The 22,886-nt window shown below is 36.1% G+C and overlaps 1 protein-coding gene across 2 annotated transcripts in view; it reads right to left on the bottom strand.

Annotated features, from left to right (window-relative positions):
- CENPC (centromere protein C) overlaps positions 1 to 22,886 on the bottom strand; it is a 68,996-nt gene that overhangs the window by 12,418 nt on the left and 33,692 nt on the right. The window contains exons 12-17 of one of the 2 annotated variants that reach the window (XR_002735648.1): positions 22,121 to 22,206; positions 11,658 to 11,711; positions 10,389 to 10,493; positions 9,264 to 9,510; positions 8,692 to 8,787; positions 6,604 to 6,758 (exon numbers count right to left, since the gene is read on the bottom strand). Coding sequence is in view for 1 of the 2 variants with exons in the window: in XM_023232146.1 (XP_023087914.1) it covers positions 6,604 to 6,758; positions 8,692 to 8,787; positions 9,382 to 9,510; positions 10,389 to 10,493; positions 11,658 to 11,711; positions 22,121 to 22,206 (625 nt within the window). In the remaining variant the exon portion in view is untranslated. The remainder of the gene's footprint in view (positions 1 to 6,603; positions 6,759 to 8,691; positions 8,788 to 9,263; positions 9,511 to 10,388; positions 10,494 to 11,657; positions 11,712 to 22,120; positions 22,207 to 22,886) is intronic. The other variant, XM_023232146.1, reaches the window with a different exon arrangement.

Below are 22,886 nucleotides of genomic sequence, written 5' to 3'. Positions count from 1 at the left end.
AGAAGAAGACTATCTCAATGAAAGAAAAAAAAAGAAAAGAAATTATCTATGTAACCAAACACTACTTGTTCCCCAAACCCTACTGAAATAAAAAATAAAGTATAACACAATTTTGTGCAGTACAAAACACTTGGTAATGATAATAAACAACTATGCCACTGGTTTATGTATTTACTATACTTTTTTATCCACTAACTTAGAGTGTACTCTAACTACTTATATAAAAAAAAGTTAAGTGTGAAGCAGTCTCAGGCAGGTCCCTCAGGAGGTATTCCAGAAGAAAGCAATGTTATTACAGGAGATGACAGCTCCACGTGTGTTATTGTTCCCAAAGACTACTTAGAGTGGGACAAGATGTGGTAGTGGAAGACACTGATTAATGATCCTAATCTTGTGTAGCACAAGGGTGATTTGTTGTTTGTGTCTTAGTTTTTAACAAAAAAGTTTTAAAAGTTAAAAAAAAATAGAAAAAAACTTATAGAATAAGGAAATAAAATATTTTTGTACAGCTGAACAGTATGGTTAAGTTTTAAATATTACAAAAGAGTCTAAAAGTTAACAACAATTAAAAAAAAGGATATAAAGTGAAAATGTTAGTTAGATGAGGTTTATTACTGAAGAAAGAAAACTTTTGTTGATGAATTTAGTGTGGCCTAAGTCTACAGTATTTATAAAGTCTACGGGAGTGTACAGTAATGTCCTAGGCCTTCACATTTACTCAGCACTCACTCACTGACTCCTCCAGGGCCACTTCCAGTCCTGCAAGCTCCATTTATGGTAAGTGCCCTATAAGTATACTATTTATCTTTTATGCCATATTTTTATTGAACTTTTTCTACATTTAAATACACAAATACAACTGTCTACAGTATTCAGCACAGAAACATGCTGTACAGGTATGAAGTACGGAAGCAACAGGGTATCCTATATAGCCTAGGCTCATAGTAGGCTATATCATCTTACGATGTTCATAAAACAAAATAGCTTGATGACCCATTTCTCAGTGACCCATAGCCGTAATTTGTTAGAGCAGCAACTGAAAACTAATACAGCAGGTGTCCCCAAAACCTGGGACAGGGACCGCTACTGGCAGTGGCCTGTTAGGAATGAGCTCACACAGCAGGAGGTAAGCAGCAGGCCAGTGAGTGTTATTGCCTGAGCTCCGACTCCTGTTAGATCAGCAGCAGCATCAGATTCTCTCAGGAACATGAGCCTTATTGTGAACTGTGCATATGAGAAATCTAGGTTGTGTGCTTCTTATGAAAATCTAATGCCAACTCCCACTGCCACCACCAATTTCTGTGGAAGAAAAATCGTCTTTCTGAACCAGTCCTTGGTGCCAAAAAGGTTGCGGACCCTTGTAATACAGGAAGAGATTTCTTTCGTTTTTCCTTATTATTTACTGGCTTATGAAAATTCTAGAGCCACTGTAAAGATTATCACCTACAGGCTGAGCGCATTGGCTCACACCTGTAATCCCAGCATTTTGGGAGGCTGAGGCGGGTGGATCACCAGGTCAGGAGATTGAGACCACTCTGGCTAACATGGTGAAACCTCATCTTTACAAAAAATACAGAAAATTAGCCGGGTGTGGTTGCGGGCGCCTGTAGTCCCAGCTACTCGGGAGACTGAGGCAGGAGAATGGCGTGAACCCGGGAGGCGGAGCTTGCAGTGAGCCCAGATTGCGCCACTGCACTCCAGCCTGGGTGACAGAGCAAGACTCCGTCTCAAAAAGATTATCACCTACACTAAAAAAATACCTCGGCTATATGTATGCCTCTTTAAAGGTCACATGTTTAGGACAACAAACTACTCAATCTGATTGAAGAATCAAAGAAAACAAAAAACTAAATCCCTATTCCCCTCAAAATCGTATGTTAAACAAGCATCAAGATTAAGAAAGTAAAAGAGGATAAATCTCTCAATCATGCTGACTTCCATATTTAAACGTGGCAAATTTCATACTTTATACATAGGTAGCATCCTGGCAGTGACCTGGTTTTTTGAGCAACTAAAATAAACAGTGTAAGGCCTTCAAACTTTGAGATTCAGCCATTGTTAGAAATTAATGTGTCCCCTGAAAATTCATATTCTGGAATCTTAACCCCCAATGTGATGGGATCAGGAGGTGGTGAATTTGGGACGTAATTACATCCTGAGCACAGAGCCTTCAGGAATGGGACTAGTGCCCTTAAAAGAGACACAGATCAAAGTCTATCATATTCTGATTATAGCAGCCCAATCTGACTAAGACATCCATCAAGAATGTTTTGCCTCAGATAATTATTCGCCTCCTTATTTTTTTATTACTACTTTGTACAATGCTCATAATATACCAGAATAACAATAATAGCTAGCACTTATATAGCACTTCCTCTGTACCAAGTAGTATTATGAGTACTTTATTCTTATTCATTTAATGTATATGCCCACTAATGAGACAGTTACTACTTCGGTAGCTTTTCATGGATGAAGAAACTGAGGCACAGAGAGGTTAAGTAATTTTCCAAGGTCACAATGTAAATGGCAGAGCTGGGGTTTGAACTCAGGCATTTAGATTACGGAATTCATTCCCTAACCACTGTGATATACTGCCTCCCTAAATGGGGAAAAAAGCCCCCTGAAATGTTCCAAAGGTATTTTTATAACTTAATAAGACAAAAAAAAAAAATTCTTATTACAACCAAAAATAATTTGCCTCAATCAAAAAGACAAAAAAGTAATACTAAAAGTCAAGTATATTTCTAGTGTTTTTTTTTTTTTTCTCATCTATTCAATTTGGTTCTCTAAGCACACCTCTCCTCATTTCTGTACACATTTAATTAAGAACGCTCTTGAAACATACAAAAACAGAATGATGAACTCTCATGAATACTTAATACCAACCACCTGCCCAAGCCAGAGTCTACTATCCTCACTCCATCTTATTTTGAAATAAATGCCAAGTATCATAATTCATCTGCAAATATTTCAGTATGTACTGAAAGATCAAGTGCTTCTAAAAAACATAACCACAATACTATTATCACACCTAAAAAAAAGAATATTTAATACCAAATACCTAGTTAATAGTCAAATTTCCAATCATCAGTTAAAATATATCTTCAAGGGTTTCTTTGAATCAGGATCCAGGTTAGCACCACACACAGTGATTGGTTGATCTGTTTCTTAAATTTCTCAATCAATATTAGTGGTTCTCAATCAAGGTGATTTTGCCTCTCAGGGACAATGGACAATTTCTGAAGACGTATTTGATTTTGTCACAGTTAGAGCGGTGCTACTGGAATCTAATAAGTAGAGGCCAGGTAAGCTTCTAAATATCCTACAACAAACAGGAGAGCCCCCACTACAACAAAGAAGTATCAAAAATGTTACTAGTGCCATGGTTGAGAAATCCTGATTCCCTAGGTTCTACTTTGTTCTTTTTAATTTCTTACATTTAATTTATTGAAAACATTAAGCAGTTTGTCATAAAAATCTTCATGCAGGTGGATTTTGCTGACTGCTGACTATATCCCCAGGTATCATTTGAAAGGTTTCACCACCCTTTATTTCTTGTAACCTGGAAGTTAAATCTAGAGACTTGACCAGATTCAGGTTTTATATTTGCTTTTGGGTTTTTTTCTTTTTTAAGGCATGGGGTTGGCAAGATTACTTCTTGGATAGTGTTGTATTTTTCTATCAGGAGGCACATAATGCCTGGTTGTATTCTTTTTAGATATCCGTCAGCCACTTAGCTGGGCCTTGATGCCTAGATCCCAATAGCTTATCAGGGATTGCAAAATGGTAATATTTTAACTCAAACAGTCCTTCTTCACTCATTAGCTGGAATATTATTCTAGTAAGAACAAACATCTCATCTATTATTTGATTACTTAATAGCAGAGTTTATATAGAAAAGACAGAATCAATTGTTAAAGTGTGTTGGCTTCCTAGAATCCTCCAACAGTAACAAATTTTTGTTGCTGTTGTAGTACTAGCAGTCTTATAGATTCATGGATTTAGATATAATTGATACATATCAATCTACTGAAGCTATTCTTGTTAACACTCAAGTTTCATATCATTAGTCAGCCAGTGGTAGCACTTCAAGTTGGAAGCTGAAACATGACCCAATCTTAATGGTTTCTGATTAGTAGTTTGCTATCAACTCCAAGCTCAGTTTCAGGCCTAGAATCAGGCATTCCTCCAAGGAACTGGTTCTTTGAAGTAGGTTGCTGTCACCTTTTTGTTTTTTTAGCTCTGGAACATTCATTGTCTAATTTTAAAAATATTCTCACTTTTCATTGGGTTTTTTCTCTCGCTTGAAATTCTTATTATTTGAATTTAGGCATGTTTTTCTCTCTTCTCTACATTATTTAACTTTAATATTTTCTACTTTTTAATTTCCTTCTTGTCTCCTGGGAAGTTCTACAACCAGCTCTCATAATTAATTTGTAAATTCTTCTATAGTTTGATTTTAATAAACCTACTACTCTTTTAAATATTCTCCAGTAGTGTTTGAAAGAGAGTTAATGGTCTATGCTGGTTCTCCATCTTGTCCTCTTCATTATTTTTTCAAAAGCATATATTTGTAAGTGTGCTTCATGTTTTAAAATGTAAAAATAATAGTTTTATTAAAAAAAAACTTCAGCTTTAATTTTCATTGTAAAAAGTTAAAGGTAATATATAGAAGAAATAAAATCAACTAAAATAACTACATAATCACACAGTAAAACATGTATTCTCTTCAAGATTTTATTTACATTTTTAAATTCTAGTTAGAAAAATAGATACTATATACAAAGAACTTTTAGCTTGTATATTTGCTTAAACGTTTATCCCAAGGGTCTTCATATACAGCTGTTCTTCAAAATAAAATGCTCAAACTCATTTTCATGTGCTTAGTGTAGTGCCTGGAACACGTGTAAGTTCTGTATAACTGTTTATTATATCATAGAATGCTTTATCATTATTAAGTCAAAATTAAAATGCAACCATTTTCTTCCTGTAGCACACTGTAGTGGTTTCTAATTCTGCAATTACCATCAGTGATTCCATAAATAACTACATATGTTCAGCATCCCTCACTCTGAACTTTCAAATTACTTCCCTAGGAAAAATTTTTAGAAATGAGATTCACAGGTCCCAGGGTATGAACATTTTTCTACTAATTTCCATTAACTCAGTAACTATAAAGTGTCATTTGGATTTAAATGTGTATTCCTTTGAATATTAGCCAGATTACACACTTTTAAACATCTACTACTCAAATTTCCTTTTGTATAATAAAGACATTACAGTTTAATAGGTAACTGCTATTAGTTCAGTGATGATATTTCATGTTTATCTTCATTATTAGTTATTTCATTATTATACAGGGACCATCTATGGTTTTTAAATATGTTATTTTCACTCATAATAATAACTGGAGGCCTATAACATTTTCAGTTTGAATTAATGAATATTGTTAAATTATTTTAAATCATGATTCTAGCTATACTGATGTAGTAACAATCTTTGACTTTCATATGTATCTTTTCCTTGCCTTGCCTAAATTTGCCCTTCTTTGTTAATATAAACCCAAGGGTGTTCACAATTTTTCCCTCCTTTCTGAATTTACTTTAAGTTTGTCAGTAAAGAGAATCATTCTGAATGTGATACTTTAGTAGCACAATTTCAAACTCCTGAAATGTCAGATACTGAAAAATGTTCCTTATAGTTTTTTAACTGCTGGTATAATGTTACATATTCTTAAAATTTGGTGCTTTTCAAATTTTATATTCAACAATTTTCAAACTCAGAATACAAATATTTTATATATATAAAAAATATTCCTGTTATACATACACACACACACACACACACATACACACATATAAAACAGACCAATGTTGCAGAGGTGTATGTCTCTAAATGGGGATGGGAGTGGAAGAAAGGAGATAAAGAGAAAGAAGAAGATAGAGCCTGACTGACCTTGAATCTCATTACAACTTCAGCTAGTAATTTTGTTACATATAATAGTATATTATTTAGTACTTATTGAAGCAACTAGCTCTTAGTCCTGAGTCTACTGCTAAATAGTTAAGTAGATTTTTTATAATCTCACTCATTTTTATTTACTTTTTTCTCAGGTTACTATTTTATTGATATATAATAATTTTACATAATTTTGTGGTACATGTCACATTTTAATATCTGTATGTAATGTGTAACGATCAAATCAGGGTAACTGCGATATAAGTGATTTTTTAAGAAGTCTTTAAACCTATTTCTCTACCGCATTATCATAGAAATGTGGAATTAGATTTAATCTCTATAATCTCCCCCAGAACTAAAATTCTAATGATTTGTTTGCAAACCTGTATTTAAGATGTTTTTAAGTAAAGAACATTCCTTACATTTCTGAATCTCAAAATAATACAGTGCTAGGCAGGGAGCAGATACTGTGAAATAACTGTTGGTTGGTTGACTCTAAACAGATTTAACAAATAAAAATCTTTCTCTGTGTGGTATAGTAATAGAATTTCATTTCTGAGGAAACAGCATTTTAATGTCTCATCAAATCCAATAAATCAGAGTTCTGCCAATAGTGAAACATAAATATATAAAAAAAGTACTCACCAATATATCTTGGCCAACATGCTGCTTTCCCTTTTCTTCTTGTGGTCCTAATATCAATTTCCCAGTAGAAAAAAAGGGTGTGTCCAATGTCTTATATACTTTCAACTCACCATGCTTAACAAAAAATTGATATGTATCTTGTGGCCTTACAAGATCTAGGAGTAAAACAGTAATACAAATATAAAACAACAGCAATGATATTGATTAGTAACATATAAACATATATGTAATAAAGAGTTATTTCTGGATATAAGTCTGCCTTAGAGAGAGAGAGCTGTTTCAGATCATTAACTCTAGAGCTAGAATGCCAGAGGTCAAATCCTGTCTCTGTCTTATAAGCTGCATGACGTTAGGCAAGTTAACTTAAGCTCTCTCTCACTGTGCCTCAATTTCCTTTTTGGTAAAATGAAATAATAATAAGTTCATCTATTCGATGTTAATGAGCTGCTGTGAATATCAATGAGTTAATGTGTGTAAATTATTTAAAATATTTTCTGGCAAAAAGTAAGCATTGTTAGTACCAGCTGAATAATAAGAATGGCAGCATTATAGGAACTGAGACAGAAAATAAAATTAGCTGAGATACAAAAAAGAATTCCCTATTTTTAAAGTTTAACATAAACCACAATGTGTCATCACCATGCCAATAGATTTTTTTTCCCGTTTGACTAATAATTTTTATTAGGTAAAGTTTGTGAGAAAGCAGAGCTCTAATGGTTGCTCATAAATTACTACCTCACTTACAAAAATTTCCATCAGTTAACAAACCTTTCCAGATCTATAATAAATAAACTATTCTGTCATCAACATCTGATTCTGTTTCCCAGGATATTTGGGAATGTTAGTGATCCTACAGACTACATGATATAGAAACAAATATATATATATATAGAGAGAGTAGATTCAAGAAACAAATAAGAAATGGACTTTTGACAACACTCACAATAACCTGGTAAGAGTATAGCAATGCTTTCAGTTAAGACACTAAACAAAACTCCATACTTCTAAGCTCTGTTGCCAAATAAATAATCTGCATAGAGATACCTTTGCTAAGATGTTAAGGTATTAAATGAAATCTATTTTCATAGTCAAAATTTTAAGTAGGAGTACCATTATTACCACCTTTCTTTTTTTTTGAAATAATTTTATTATTTTTTTGAGACAGGGTCTGGCTCTGCACGCCCAGGCTGAAGTGCAGTGGCATGATCTCGGTTCACTGCAATCTCCGCCTCCCAGATTCTAGCAATTCTCCTGTCTCAGCCTCCCAAGTAGCTGGGACTACTAGCACCCGCCACCATGCCCGGCTTCCATTACTGCCTTTCTGATTTGACCTACTTCTCCTCTGATGTAGGAAAACAGCCCTTAGTACTCAATGGTACAGTCATAACAGTTGTTAAAATATTTAAATATTTCTTGTATATATATATATTGTCTGGTTGTTAAACAGTTGAGTAATACATAAACTCCAATCCCACTATAGCTCATCCCTTGGGCATCTTACATGACCTGCTAGAGACTAAATATTTAATACCTATTCAATTCAGCAGGACACTTCCAGGACTTTGCAGCACCAGCTTTAAGGTTAAACCTGGCATTTGTACAACTGATTGATGCCCTTGCTAGTCATGCTCACAAAAGACTCATATTCCAGGTAACATTACTGCCACCTGTAGGCCCAAAAGTTTGTCTGTGCCCTATCCACGATCCCTGCTTGGCCTCATGGTAACAGTATCCTTGAGTCTGCCAACTATCTACCTATAATTCCCCATAAACAGCCTCTGTTCCCATATGTCCTCCTGGTCAAAGAAGGCCTAGACCCTGTTGGAGGGGGACAACATTCCTGATTGTAGCACTTGTGCCCCAGAGAACAAGTCCAGGGTGTTACATGTACCCTGGAGCTGTCTGACATCAATATTCCCCCACAGTTGTCTTCACATAGGCTGCTCATTGGAATTAGACTCTCTTCTGGACTTTAGCACTGACAGAATTGGGGAGAGAAAGGGAAAGTAGACAGGCCAACCATCAAGTAAGCAATGTTTTCTTACAAGTTGTTTAATTAAGTATTTTCAATATCATCCCTGATCTTACCCATGAGAATAATCTCTCTTGTTTCTGGGTCCTTTACCCTCGTTGGCTGCAAAGGATCTCCAAGAGGTACACCTAGATTTACCATTAAGCTAGTCTCTGCAAAAGAAATACCATTAAAATACAAACTACTTACTTAAAATTATTCTCAATCCTAAAAAAGTTCAGTACAAAATATGTAGAGAAGTTATAAAAGAAAAATGTTAAAAACATAAAAGTATCTTCCTATTTATAAATCACTCTGATAAACAAAAATTCAAACTTAAACACCCATAATGATTTAATATAAAAGCAAACACCCTAAACTTCCTATTTTCTGTAAGCCTTAACATGTAAACTCTTGCATCATCAATGAATTAAGTGATGTTCTGCATAATCTCTAAGTGAGACAGAGGTATATAATATACTTTAGAAATGTCTATTTCAACCATAGTTTGGGCATAGGAATGGTAGGTTTCATTTGACTGGGCAATTTACTCATGAAGAAATTTATAATATGCTATTAATAATTTTTAAGAATAAAATTAGCTTACTTTCTATTTGGAAGAAAGCAGACATTAAAAAATGAATTTTACCTATGGTATTATTTCTGAAGTTTTTGGAAGTAAATTTCATATTTTGCAAAGAGCTTCTTCTCAAAGTACTCCTATTTAAAATAAAATCTAAAAGTTACTTTCAGAAATAAGTTCATACTTCTTTCATCGTTATCAAGACAGATCCTTTTCTTATTAGATTTTTTGTCGACTTTTCCATTATTTTCTTTTGCCTTCCTTTTAGATGACACTGTGTCTGGAGACAGTATTCCACCAATCACGAATCCTCCTAAAATTTAACAAAAAAAGTAAAATGTACATGGGAAAGATAAAATCTTGCAACAAAACTCCTTAAATTTAATACGGCACATTTCCTTTCAAATTACCAAAGAATATATATGTCTGCAGCTAATAGTTAAAATAACACAAATATCAACCAATTTCATTATCTCTCTACCACCCTAAATCAGAGGCTGATAAAACAGGATTAGATGATGTAATATGATTAGATGGTCCTATTGCTCGCCTGAAATCAACAGTCATCAGCAGAGGCTTTAAAAAAAAAGCAGGGGGGCTAGCAATGAACTATTTATAGAAATCCACATGAGTTTAGTCCTTTGACTTAGATATATCCATCAAAGAAACAAATATGGCCAGGCACAGTGGCTCAAACCTGTAATCTCAGCACTTTGAGATGCCAAAGCGGGAGGACTGCTTGAGCCCATGAGATCGAGACCAGCCTGGACAACATAGCAAGGCCTCATCTCTACAAAAATAAGAAAGAAAATAACTCTAAGATTAACACTATACTTTCTTGCCCACCCTATACTACTTTGTAGAAAACTATGAGAAAATAGAAAATGGTTAATAGGAAAAATAATGAAAACTACTTTACCTTTACCAGTTACAATTTTCTCATGTTCTAATCTAATGTTTTATATTATGCAACTGGAAATCTTGTCAGATAATACAGGAATAACATTCAGCTACCAAAGAGAAAATATCAGCATCTCTACATTAATCAGACAAAAATGAATTTAAATCCTATTATCAAAATTTGGGGGGTGATGATTAAGTAAGGTAAGGTATATAAACATGTAGTGTAGTGCTTGGCACATAGTAAACAAATTTCTTATTGACAGACATTATAACATAAATAAGTTTTACCTGATGGCCTTCCTTGATAATCTATTCGCTCTCCTCGCCAGTACTCCAAAGGTTTCAAACGTGTTCTCTTGGTCCTGCGAACATTTGGTGTGTTGGAGGGCAACACTATAAAAAGATGTCAGACAAAAGTGTATACATGTTTTTTAGCTGATGGTACTTAGCAGTGGAAAGACTATCTTTTAGAACATGAATGCTTTATTTTTTAAAAATGAATATTTTTCTAAACAAAAGACTAGACAAAACATATATTTATGCTAATAATTAAAGAAATGCCAATGGAAACACAGGCTACCAAATTGGCAAATAGTTAAAAATTTAATAATAGTGCTGACAATGTTAAATGTCCACTCCTCTTATCTGAACAATGCAAAGTTCTGTATACTAAATTGAGTTTGTTGGCCATATCTTCAAATTCCCATGTTCTTACCTACTTTTGTTTGCTAAAGCTATCCTGAAGCTAATGAGAAGTTGCCTACTGCTCTTAGGCATAATGCTCAATGTTCCCCTGTGTAAATACTGAAGCCCTGCTCAGGAACATTTTTATTTCCCTTTCCCTACTCCTGATTCATCATTTCACTTCAAGACAAGCATTAAGTATTGAGAGGTATAGCAGTCTCTCATCACATAGGCCCACAAAATACTGACAAGATCTAAGTTCTTGAGTAAAGCAATGAGAGAAAGCGTCACTTCTTCTCGTAATCTCTCAGTATGAATGCAAGAGCACTCACAGCCTCAAATAAAGGGAGAAACATGGAAAGCCAACATCACAGAAAGGTGGGAACTATCATATATCTCGACTGGCAAATCTCTCTTTGGGAACCATGGATTGTTAATCTTTACATGGGCCTCTCCATGGGTTCCACAGTTCTCTGCTTTGTCTACTTACTACCCTAGCTACTGCTTTGTTCAGGAGTCAAGTGGATTAAAGTGGAAGGAGATGCTGTCAAGGAAGCCATCTACCTGGTAGTTACAGTTTCTTTGATAAAATTATTCACCCTAGCTTCATAGATAAGGGAGGATCATGCCCCCTACTATGGGGCAAAAAGTGAGAGGGCAATAGGATTTATAAATGGACAATAGACTAACTCAGGGGCTGTGGTGACTTACTACAAAATTCATAAAAACTAAGTGCATAATTTTAATTTATCTGTCAATTAATTCAAGTAATCGTATTTTTCCTGCTTAAGAAAAATAAGTTATATTTAGAAACAGAAACTTAATAAAAGTATTTTTCTCAATGAAAATATTAAAAAAGAAAAATATTCTTACCTAGTTTGTGATGGATTCTGTTCTTTGGTATCACTTTAGATCGTTTTGAGTTATCTACAAAATGCAAAAGATAGTATCACAAGAAATGACTGCTAATTGCATGTTAAATTAAAATGTGTTTCCCGGTCACTTTCAGTATGAGGATTTTAAATAAAGTTTGACTTGATAATATATTTTATTACTCCTTCTGCTTTTCATTGCTCAACTATAAAAACTAAGGAAAAGAACTATTTCTCTAGACTTTGCTAGAATGAATACCATTGCAAGCTTGTCCAATTCGCCTTATTCTGTTGTTGTTGTTCTGTTTTGTTTTGTTTTACACCTTTAGCAGCCTGAAACCATGCTTTTTAGTTTCTGTCTCTGCGGACAAGTGGAAAAGAGTAAAACCCCTTCCTCATCCCTCTTTTAGAAACAGAAACTAAAAACTCATGACTGTATTCACTCCCTTGGACAGTCCTGGTTTTTATTCTAAAGAGTGTAACAGTTTAAAAAACAAACATGGCCACTGCACTCCAGCCTGGGCGACAGAGTGAGACTCCGTCTCAACAAACAAACAAACAAACAAACAAACAAACAAAAAAACACAGATTTTCTATTGCTCATGGAAATAAGCCACTGGTGGATAAAATGTAGGGCCTGATAATGGATAATTAATATGTTATTTATGAACTACTTGTAACTTTCTCCTTAAAGTTCTAAAATAGTGTAAGTGTACTGAATTTAGCAGTGTGCCAATGAGCTTAGGGGTTCTCAACTTTGGTAACTAGCACCTAAAGATGGTGTGATCCTTTCTTTCCCTTTCTATGCACAAATGTTCTGTATCAAGAAGCAGAATATTGTTCCCTTCTCTTTCAATCTCTGCTGGAGTTAGTGACTTGCTTAACTAATAGTATGCAAAAGAAATGATGTTCTGGGGCTTAAAAGGCTAAGTCCTAATACAATCTACAGGTTCCATCTAGAAGTCTTGGGATCTCACTCTAGGGGAAGACAGCAACAATATGAAGATTAACACAAGACTACCATGCTATAAGGAAACCCAATGTGGCCACATGGAAAAGCCACATGGAGGAAAAGAGATGCTTAGCCAACCTCAATGTCCCAGCTCTTCTAGCTGGGTTCAAATACATAAGTGAGGAAGTTACCTTGAATGTCCAACCCAGTTGAACTTTCAGATAACTCCAGTCCCAGCAGCTTGCATTTAACTATAAATTGATGAGTGTACTCAAGTGACAATTACCCAACTAAGCCAAGTCAATTCACAGAACCATGAAAGATAAATCAATCATTGTATTAAGCCTTTAAGTTTTGGGGTGGTTAGTTGTACAGCAATATACAGCTGGGACACAATGTCCATGAACCACCTAAAACTACAAACACAATTTTGTATGAAATATATACCTTTTTTCCCTGAAAAGTGGGTCTGAGCTTTTATCATATTCTCAAATGAGTCCATGAAAGAAAAAAAAAAAAATTGTTAGGAATGATTGAATTAGATATTTTATAAAATTGCTGGTTTGGAAGAAACTTCAGTGATCATAACATCTAATTTCCCTGTCATAAATAGGCAAATCCCTAGACATCAAAAGTAGATTAGTAATTGGGCAGGCCCAGGGAAAGGAAATGAAAGTCGGCTACTAAAGGGTAAAGGAGTTTCTTTTTGGGGGTTATGAAAACGTTCTAACATCGATTGTGTCAATGACTACATATCATTGATTTGTATACTATAAGAGGATTAATTATATGGTACGTGAAGTCTGGCTCAATAAATCTGTGTACCCCCACCCCCAAAAATCCAATTTCCCATGCAATCTCCACTAGAACAAGTAGAGGTCTCATCTGTATTGGAAATTCTCCTGTGACACTGGGCCTCGGAGGCAGCGTCAGAGTCATATAAGGAACCACAGAAACAAGTAAATATACTGAGGATAATGGGAGTCAGGTTTGTCACTATTTGAGAAGAGGTTTATAAAAATGGAAAAGGGGAAGTCTATGTTGGACTGGAAGAGCGGGTAGAAATGTGAACTTACAATAAATACAGGCGGCCGGGCGTAGTGGCTCACGCCTGTAATCCCAGCACTTTGGGAGGCCGAGGCAGGTGGATCAGGAGGTCAGTTCAAGACCAGCCTTACCAACACGGTGAAACCCCATCTCTACTAAAAACATAAAAATTAGCTGGGCGTGGTGGTGCACGCCTGTAACCTCAGCTACTCAGGAGGCTGAGGCAGGAGAAGAGCTTGAACCCGGGAGGTGGAGGTTGCAGTGAGCCGAGATCGCACCACTGCACTCCACTCTGGGCGACAGAGGGAGACTCCATCTTAAAATAAATAAATAAATAAATAAATAAATAAATAAATAAATAAAAATACAGGCATATGTCAGAGATATTGCCAGTTCAGTTCCAGACTACTGCAATAAAACAGATGCTGCAATAAAGCAAGTCAAACAGTCTTTTAGCTTCCTGGTGAATATAAGAGTTATTTCTTTTGCTGTTTTGTTTTGGTTTTTTGAGACAAAGTCTCACTCTGTCACCCAGGCTGCACTGCAGTGGTGGGATGAAGACTCACTGCGGCCTCAACCTTCTGGGAGCAAATGATTCTCCCACCTCAGCCCGCCAAGTAGCCGGAACCACAGATGCACACCACCATGCTCAGCTAATTTTTGTATTTTTTGTAGAAACAGGTTTTTGGCATGTTGGCCAGGCTGGTCGCCAACTCCTGGGCTCAAGTGATCTGCCTGCCTCACCTCCCAGTCTTGGGATTACAGGCGTGAGCCACCATGCCCACCCAGCCAAAAGTTATGTCTATACTATACTATAGTCTATTAAATGGGTAAGAGCATTATATCCAAAAAAATCAGTGTACACACACCTTAATTTAAAAATATTTTACTGCTAAAAATGTTAAAGATCAGCCAGGCATAGTAGCTCATGCCTATAATCCCAAGACTCTGGGAGGCCCAGGAGGGTGGATCACTTGAGGCCAGGAGTTTGAGACAAGCCTGGCCAACATGGCAAAACCCCGTCTCTACTAAAAATAAAAAAATTAGCTGGGTGTGGTGGTGCACACCTTGTAATCCCAGCTACTCTTTGTGGCTATGGCACAAGAATCACTTGAACCCAGGAGGAAAAAGGTTTCAGTGAGCTGAGATCGTGCCCCTGCACCCCAGCCTGGGAATTAGAGCAAGACTCTGCCTCATTCTCAAAAAATAAAAATAAAAAATAAAAATAAAAATGCTTATCATCTGAGCTTTCGGTGAGTTTTAATCTTTTTGCTGGTAGGGTATTGTGCCTCACTGTTGATGACTGCTGACTGATCAGGCTGGGTTGCTTGTGGCAGTTTCTTAAAATAAGTCAATAATGAAGTTTCTCTGGAGAATATAAAACGCTGTTTTATAGCATTTTACCCACAGCAGAACTTCTTTCAAAACTGCAATCAATCCTCTCAAACTCTGCTGCTGCTTTATCAACTAAGTTCATGGAATATCCTAAATCCTTTTTTGTCATTTCAAGCGTTCACAGCATATTCACCAGGAGTAGATTCCACCTCAAGAAATCAGTTCCTTTGTTCTTCCATAAGAAGCAACTCCTCATCTGTTCAAATTCTGTCATGAAATTGCAGCAATTCAGTTTCATCTCCAGACTCCACTTCTAATTCTAGTTCCCTTGCTATTTCTACCACATTTAGTTACTTCCTCCACTGAAGTCCTGAATCCTTCAAATTCACCCATAAGGGTTAGAATCAACTTCTTCCAAATTCCTGTTAATACTGATATTTTGACCTCCTCCAACAAAACATAAATATTTTTAATGGCATCTAGAATGGTGAATCCTTACCAGAAGGTTTATTTATTTTGTCCAGACCCAACAGAGGAATCACTACTCATGACAGCTACTGCCTTACAAAATTTATTTCTTAAATAAGACTTAAAAGTTCAAATTATTCCTTGATTCATGCATGGGCTGCAGAACGAATGCTCTCTTAGTAGGCATGAAAGCAACATTAATCTTCTCACCCTCGTCCATTAGAGCTGCTGGGTGGCCTGGTGCAGTGCCATGGATGTGCTGTCACTCAGGCTTTTTTGTTCTACTAATAAAGCAAAGTAGATTTAGCATAATTCTTAAGGATTCTAGGATTTCTGGAACAGTAAATGAGCACTGGTTTCAACTTAAAGTCACCAGCTGTATTAGCCCTTAACAAGAGTCACAGTCTGACCTTGGAAGCTCTGAAGTCATGCACTGACTTCTCATTAGCTATGAGGGTCCTAGATGACATCTTCTTTCAACAGAAGGCTGTTTTGTCTACAGGGAAAATCTGTTGTTTAGTAAAGACACCTTCAATTATCTCAGCTAGATTTTCTGAATAACTTGCTGCAACTTCTACATCAGATCTTGTTGCTTTACCTTGCTCTTTTATGTTATGGAAACAGGTTCTTTCCTTAAACCTCATGAACCAGCCTCTGCTAGCTTCAAACTTTTCTTCTGCTGCTTCCTTAACTCTCTCAGCCTCCACAGAATTAAAGAGTTGGGGCCTTGCTCTGGATGAGGCTTTGGCTTAAAGGAATGCTGTGGCTTGTTTAATCCTCTGTCCCGACCACTGAAACTTTCTATATATCAGGAAATAAGGCAGTTTCTCTTTCTTATCATCCGTGTGTTCATTGTAGTAGCACTTTTCTTTTCCTTCAAGAACTTTTCCTTTGCATTCACAAATTGGCTGTTTGGTGCCAGAGGCCTAGCTTCTGGACTAGCTCGGTTTCTGACATGCCTTCCTTACTATGCTTAATCATTTCTAGCTTTTGATTTAAAATGAAAAACATGTGACTCTTTCTTTTACTTAGAAGCCTTTGTAGGGTTATTATTGTCCTAATTTCAATATTGTGTCTCAGGAAATAGGGAAGCCTGAAGACGGGGAGAAAGATGGGGAACTGGCCAGTCAGCAGAGCAGTAAGAACACATGAATTTTCACTTTCTTACGTAAGTGTGGTTTGCGGTGTCCCAAAACAATTACAATAGTAATGTCAAAGATCACCTGATCACAAATCATCATAAAAGACATAGTAATGAAAAAGTCTGATATACTGTGAAAATTACCAAAATGTGACACAGAGACACAAGGTGAGCAGATGCTATTGAAAAAAAAAAAAAATGGTGCCAATAAGGCTTACTCAACAAAGGGTTGCCACAACCTTCAATTTGTGAAAAATGTAGTATCTCCAAAATGCAATGACATGCACAATAAAACAAGGTATGCCTGTATAAATATAAATACAGAAATAGATATAGATGCCTGTATTATATATGGTGTGTACCTATGTGTATGTGTGTATGTATATTTCCTATCTCTGTACACTGAGAAAGACCAGAAGCAATGGTATCCCAAACAAGGATCACATCAAGTATCCAAATCTTAGTTTCTAAATGCCATCCTCCACTAAAAAGAACTAGGTTTCCTGGAGCAGTAACTGATCCCAGAGCTGGGGCAGGAAAAAGACTGGAACATCTTATGCCAAAAAACAAAAACAGTATTCAGAGAATTATGACAAAAGCACACAGAGACCAGCTGAAAGAAAATCTAATGACCAAATCTATCACAATTTGAGTACCATAATAAATGATCAAGATTTTACAAACCCATGGGATAAAATATAAACCCAGTAGTCCATACTGATATAAATAAAATGAATCATGAATAAAATAATTGGCATGGGGGAGAAAAACTGGCAAACTAATTAATGGGAAAGGAATTAAAGAAACAGAAAATAGAAAATAATGTGGTACCATCATTAATGGCTGATAATTCAAGTGGGAGTACTGAATGTATGTTAAGGTTGGTGAATGGAGGTTCGACAAGGAACAGGCTATTAAAATAGTATTGAAATATCACTCCACAATAATATTTATCAATTATAAGAGAAAAGCAATGTCTTTACAGTAGAGAAACCTGGAAGACAATAACATGAACAGGTGATTAGGATTAACATCATGTCGGCAAGGCATGGTGGCTTACACCTGTAAACCCAGCACTTTGGGAGACTGAGTTGGGCAGATCACTTGAGGTCCGGAGTTTGAGACCAGCCTGGCCAACAAGGTGAAAACCTGTCTCTACTAAAAATACAAAAATTAGCCAGGCATGGTGGCATGTGGCTGTAATCCCAGCTACTCAGGAGGCTGAGGTATGAGAAGTGCTTGAACCTGGGAGGTGGAGGTTACAGTGAACTGAGATCACACAACTTCACTCCAGCCTGGGTAACAGAGCAAGACTCTGTCTCAAACAAACAAACAAAAAACAAAAGCATCATGCAGATGGGTGAACGTTGTGTGCCTCCTGTGTGATGCACAAATTACAATCCCTAACTCCTAACCCTGTAGCATCATTTCTGTAGTATTACTGTCAATACGAATGGCACACATTTGATCATGAGTTAAGTTAGGAAAAACACTAAGAAACTGTTCCATGTTGAAGGAAACCAAGGGACATGACAGCTAAATGCAGTCGATGATCCAGGACTGGATCTTGAACCAGGAGGAAGAAGAAACACTGAGATCCAGGACTGGATCCGGAGCTGCAAGGGAAAAGGAACTGCTAGTGAAATCTGAATGGAGTCTGTGAATGAATCTGTGTTGTATTAATGCTGATTTCCTTATTTGGATGGTCCGAGGGTAGTTATATCCTTGTCTTGCTGAAATACATTATGGGGTATTTAAGGGAAATAACACATCATGTCTACAATTCCCTCTTAAATAGTTCAGAAAAAAAGATGAATGATAATAAACGTGTATTTATTAGACAAGGCAGGGAGAGAGATGGAAAAATGTTGTAAAATGAGGAAAACTGTGAAATCTCAATGAAGGGGATATGGGATCTCTGTATAAGACTGAAATCCTTTCAAATAAATTATTTTTTAAGTGACTAATGCAAGGGACAACTCCTAAATTTCAAAGATTAAAGGATCCTAGTAAGTATGGAGATGGAAAACAGATTATCTACAGAGGAAAGAAGAAATAAGGCTGCCTTCAAATTTCTATTCATAAGCATTAACTCTCATGAAGCAAATAGCAATAGGGTGATAGTTTAAAGAAAAAAAGATCATTCTCTATTTAGCTGGTGGTTCATCATGTTTAAAAAGAAAAAAAATCCTGAGTCCCTGCTAGAATATGTGAGAATGCCTACCAACTTTACAAAGAAGTAACAAGTATATTTGTTGACAATAAGTGTATATATATTAAACATTTTATTAAAGGAAAAAGTACTGACACAGCAAGTCAAAAACAACAATTCAATCATGTGCTGTTTCTTAGCCACTTTTAAAATTCTCTAATAAGTTAAATAAAAAGATAAGAAACAAAGAAACAACAACCAACCAAAAGAAAGCGGAAGTCACAATAGTAATATTAGACAAAACAAACTACAAAGTAAAAAGCATTTAACACAACGAAGCAGGTAAATTTGACCAAAGCAGGTACACTCCATATGAAGGCTTATGTGATCAGTAACAGCACTGAAATGTACACAACAAAGACTACAGAAAATACAAGGAGAAAGTCAGTTGTAGTGGGAACACTTTACTTCAATTCTAGCAGTCCTTAATAGATCTCAAATCAAAAGAATACAAAGGTTCAGAATAATATCAAGCTTAGTATGTCCAAATCTAACACATGTTCTTTTCCCCCAAATCTGCTTCTTCCCCAATAGTCCCCAGATCAGGTAGTAGTATTGCCATTCTTCCAGGTGCTCAGGCCAAAAACCTTCAAGTTCTCTCTAACACCTCTCTTTCTCTTATACACCACATCTCGTCCATCAGAAAATCCTGCTGACTTTACCTTCAAAAACACCTAAAAATCCTCCTCCACCTTCTACTGCTACTACACTGGTCTAAGCCAACACCTCTCACTAGGATTATTTCAACATCTCTCTAGCTAGTCTCCTTGCTTCTAACCTTCCTGTCCCTTCAACCCCAATGGTCAACTTCTAACACAGTACCTGCAGTGATTCTGTTAATACAGGTCAAGTCATGTCTCTCTTCTACTCAAAACCCTCTAATGGCTTCCCATCTCTCTTAGTAAAATTTTGCGTTTAACATCCTATGTGATCTTTTACTCTGTTGCCTCTGTGACATCACGTTTCCTACTATCCGTTCGCTCTCTTCCTCTGCTCTAACCCCCTGGCCTTCTTGGTGTTCCTCAATCAAGATGGACTCTTTACCACATTGGAACCTTTGCCCTTCATCTTCCCTCTACCTGGTACACTATTTACCCAGAGAGCTGCATGGTTTGCTGTCTCATCTCTTTACATCTTTGCTCAAATGATCACTTCCTTAGTGAGGACTTTTCTGCCCACCTACCTAAAAATGTAAACTTAATTTCCCACCCTAAAAGCCCTGCTCTATTTCTCTACTCTCAACACCCAACAAATCATAAACTTTGTTATCTTTTTATATTGTCTGCCACCCTGCTCTTGCAGAAATTAAGCTGCAGGAGGGCAGAAAATTTTGTCAGTTTTGTTCACTGACACACCCCTACCCTTAAAATAATATACAGTAAATATTCCATAATTTTTTTTTTTTTGAGACAGAGTCTCGCTCTGTCGCCCAGGCTGGAGTGCAGTGGCCGGATCTCAGCTCACTGCAAGCTCCGCCTCCCGGGTTTACGCCATTCTCCTGCCTCAGCCTCCCGAGTAGCTGGGACTACAGGCACCCGCCACCTCGCCCGGCTAATTTTTTGCATTTTTTAAGTAGAGACGGGGTTTCACCATGTTAGCCAGGATGATCTCGATCTCCTGACCTCGTGATCCGCCCGTCTCGGCCTCCCAAAGTGCTGGGATTACAGGCTTGAGCCACCACGCCTCGCATCCATAATTTTTCATATTTAAGAATTCCATAAATATTCAAAGTATATTCAAAAAAAATATCCACTTATGCTATGAACGAAATAACTGGATATATATCTTTAAATCCACATCTGTATATAAATTATTCTTTTTTTCAAGCACCAATGGAAAAATTATGAAAACTAAGCATCCACTAGAACACACAGAAAAACACTTAATGAATTCAAACAATAAATAATATGGGCCAAGTTTTCCAGAACAATAAAATGAAACTAGAAAATAATAAAAGAACAAAATAAAACATAACTTCTTAGAATAACAGCAAAAATTGGCTATTTAACATACACTTGATATTAAACTAAGCAAAGAACACATATTCATCTTTGTATCAGCTTATGGGATTGGAGCTGATATCATTTTACAGATAAGGAAACTGAAGTTTAAGAACACTGAAATTTCTTACTCAAGATAATATAGTGATGCTTCCTGATCAGTGGTGAATGAGGGAAAAAAAAGAAAAAGATAACGTAGCAAGTAAGTAGTAGAGCTACAACCAATCCCAGGTCCATGACCCTGGAGACCAAGCTCTTAACTAACATATTCTTAAATAATTCCTGGGTCAAAGAAAAATCGCTACAATTCAGAGTACACTACAATAACACTACATAGCAAAACCTATAAAATTAAACCAGAACTATACTGAGGGAAATTCAATGCTGCTTCTTTACCAAAGAAAAAGCAGAAAAACACAGACAGCATTCAAGTTAAAAGAGAAAATATGATAAATCTAATGACGGGGGAAAAATTAAAAAGTTAAAAGAATGGTGATTATTAAAAAAAAAGTATAACAGATTACAATCAAGCACGCATTTTTAGGTGCATGAAAAAAATTATAAAATTCTCTATTAAGAGGCATTTTTAAACTTCAGTATGAAATTTTTCAAGCACTGAAGGCTGGGCATGGTGGCTCACGCCTGTAATCCCAGCACTTTGGGAGGCTGAGGCAGGTAAATCACAAGGTCGGGAGTTCAAGACCAGCCTGGCCAAGACGGTGAAACCCCATCTCTACCAAAAATACAAAAAAATTAGCCAGGCATAGTGGCACGTGCCTGTAATCCAAGCTACTCGGGAGGCTAAGGCAGGAGAATTGCTTGAACCCAGGAGGTAGAGGATGCAGTGAGCTGAGATTGCACCACTGCACTCCAGCCTGGGCGACACAGCAATACTCTCTCTCAAACAAAACAAAACAAAAACAAAAACAAAAAAAGAAAACTTTCAAGTATTAAAAATAGAGAAAATAGTATAATGGACCCAATATACCCATCACCCAGCTACAGTAATCATCAACAGATGACTAATCTGCTTCATGTATACGCTTATCAGCTTAACAATTTTAAATACTGGAGTAGACATCTTAAGTGCCAATATTTCATTATGTTCTACCTAAAAAACTGTCACTCATTTTCTTTCACTCTCACTTAGGTACAGCGTCTTAGTAATCTCTAACTAAGGGTCTTAAGAGGTAGGTACTCAATATACATTCGCCATCAGTGACAATGGAAACAAAATATAGCACTCCTTACTCCATATTCATAATGCCATAAAAATCAAGACAGGAAAAAAAAAAAAACAATAGTTTACCTGAACTTCCATGAACTTCCTCCTCATCCACATCATTATTATTCTTTCCAGACATCAAATAATTATTACTGAGCCTGGAAGGTCCACTTAAGAAAAAAAGTAAACCATAAAATTAATGCTTTTATAATGCATATATCTAATGTATTTGCCTTAATGATCATTTTTCTCCTAAAACTGCCATAAGTCTTATAAAACCAACAGTGATGTTATAAGTCATCAAGAATACATAGTCATCCCTAAGTATTTGTGGGGGATTGGTTCCAGGATCCACTGTGGAAATCAAACTCTAAGGATGTTCAAGTCCCTTATATACAATGGTGCAGTATTTGCATATTACTTTCACATATCCTACTGCATATTTCAAATCATATCTAGGTTACTTATAATACCTAATACAATGTAAATGCTATGTAAATAGTTGTTATACTGTATTTTTATTTGTATTATTTTTAATGTCATATTGTCACTTTTTATTGTTTTATATTTTATTTTCTGAATATTTTCAATCCATGAGGGTTGAATCAGTGGATGCAGAACCCACAGTTATGGAAGGCTGACTGTACTTGCAGCATTAAACAAAGACTACAATTTCATCCCATAACTGATGGCTGAGCATCATAAGTATGAATTTATGACTTATAGATCAGAGTTATGGACTTAGTAAATTCAAATGATAACATCCTGTGGTGAAAATCAAATTATAAAAAAAAGAAAGAAATCATCATATCTTAATTAAACAAACAAACAAAAAACTACAGCCAAAAAC

This window comes from Piliocolobus tephrosceles, chromosome 3, assembly GCF_002776525.5.
Source record: "Piliocolobus tephrosceles isolate RC106 chromosome 3, ASM277652v3, whole genome shotgun sequence".
Lineage (NCBI taxonomy): Eukaryota > Metazoa > Chordata > Mammalia > Primates > Cercopithecidae > Piliocolobus > Piliocolobus tephrosceles.
The sequence above is the reverse complement of the archived record's forward strand: the minus strand, read 5'-3'. Positions and strand labels throughout refer to the sequence as shown.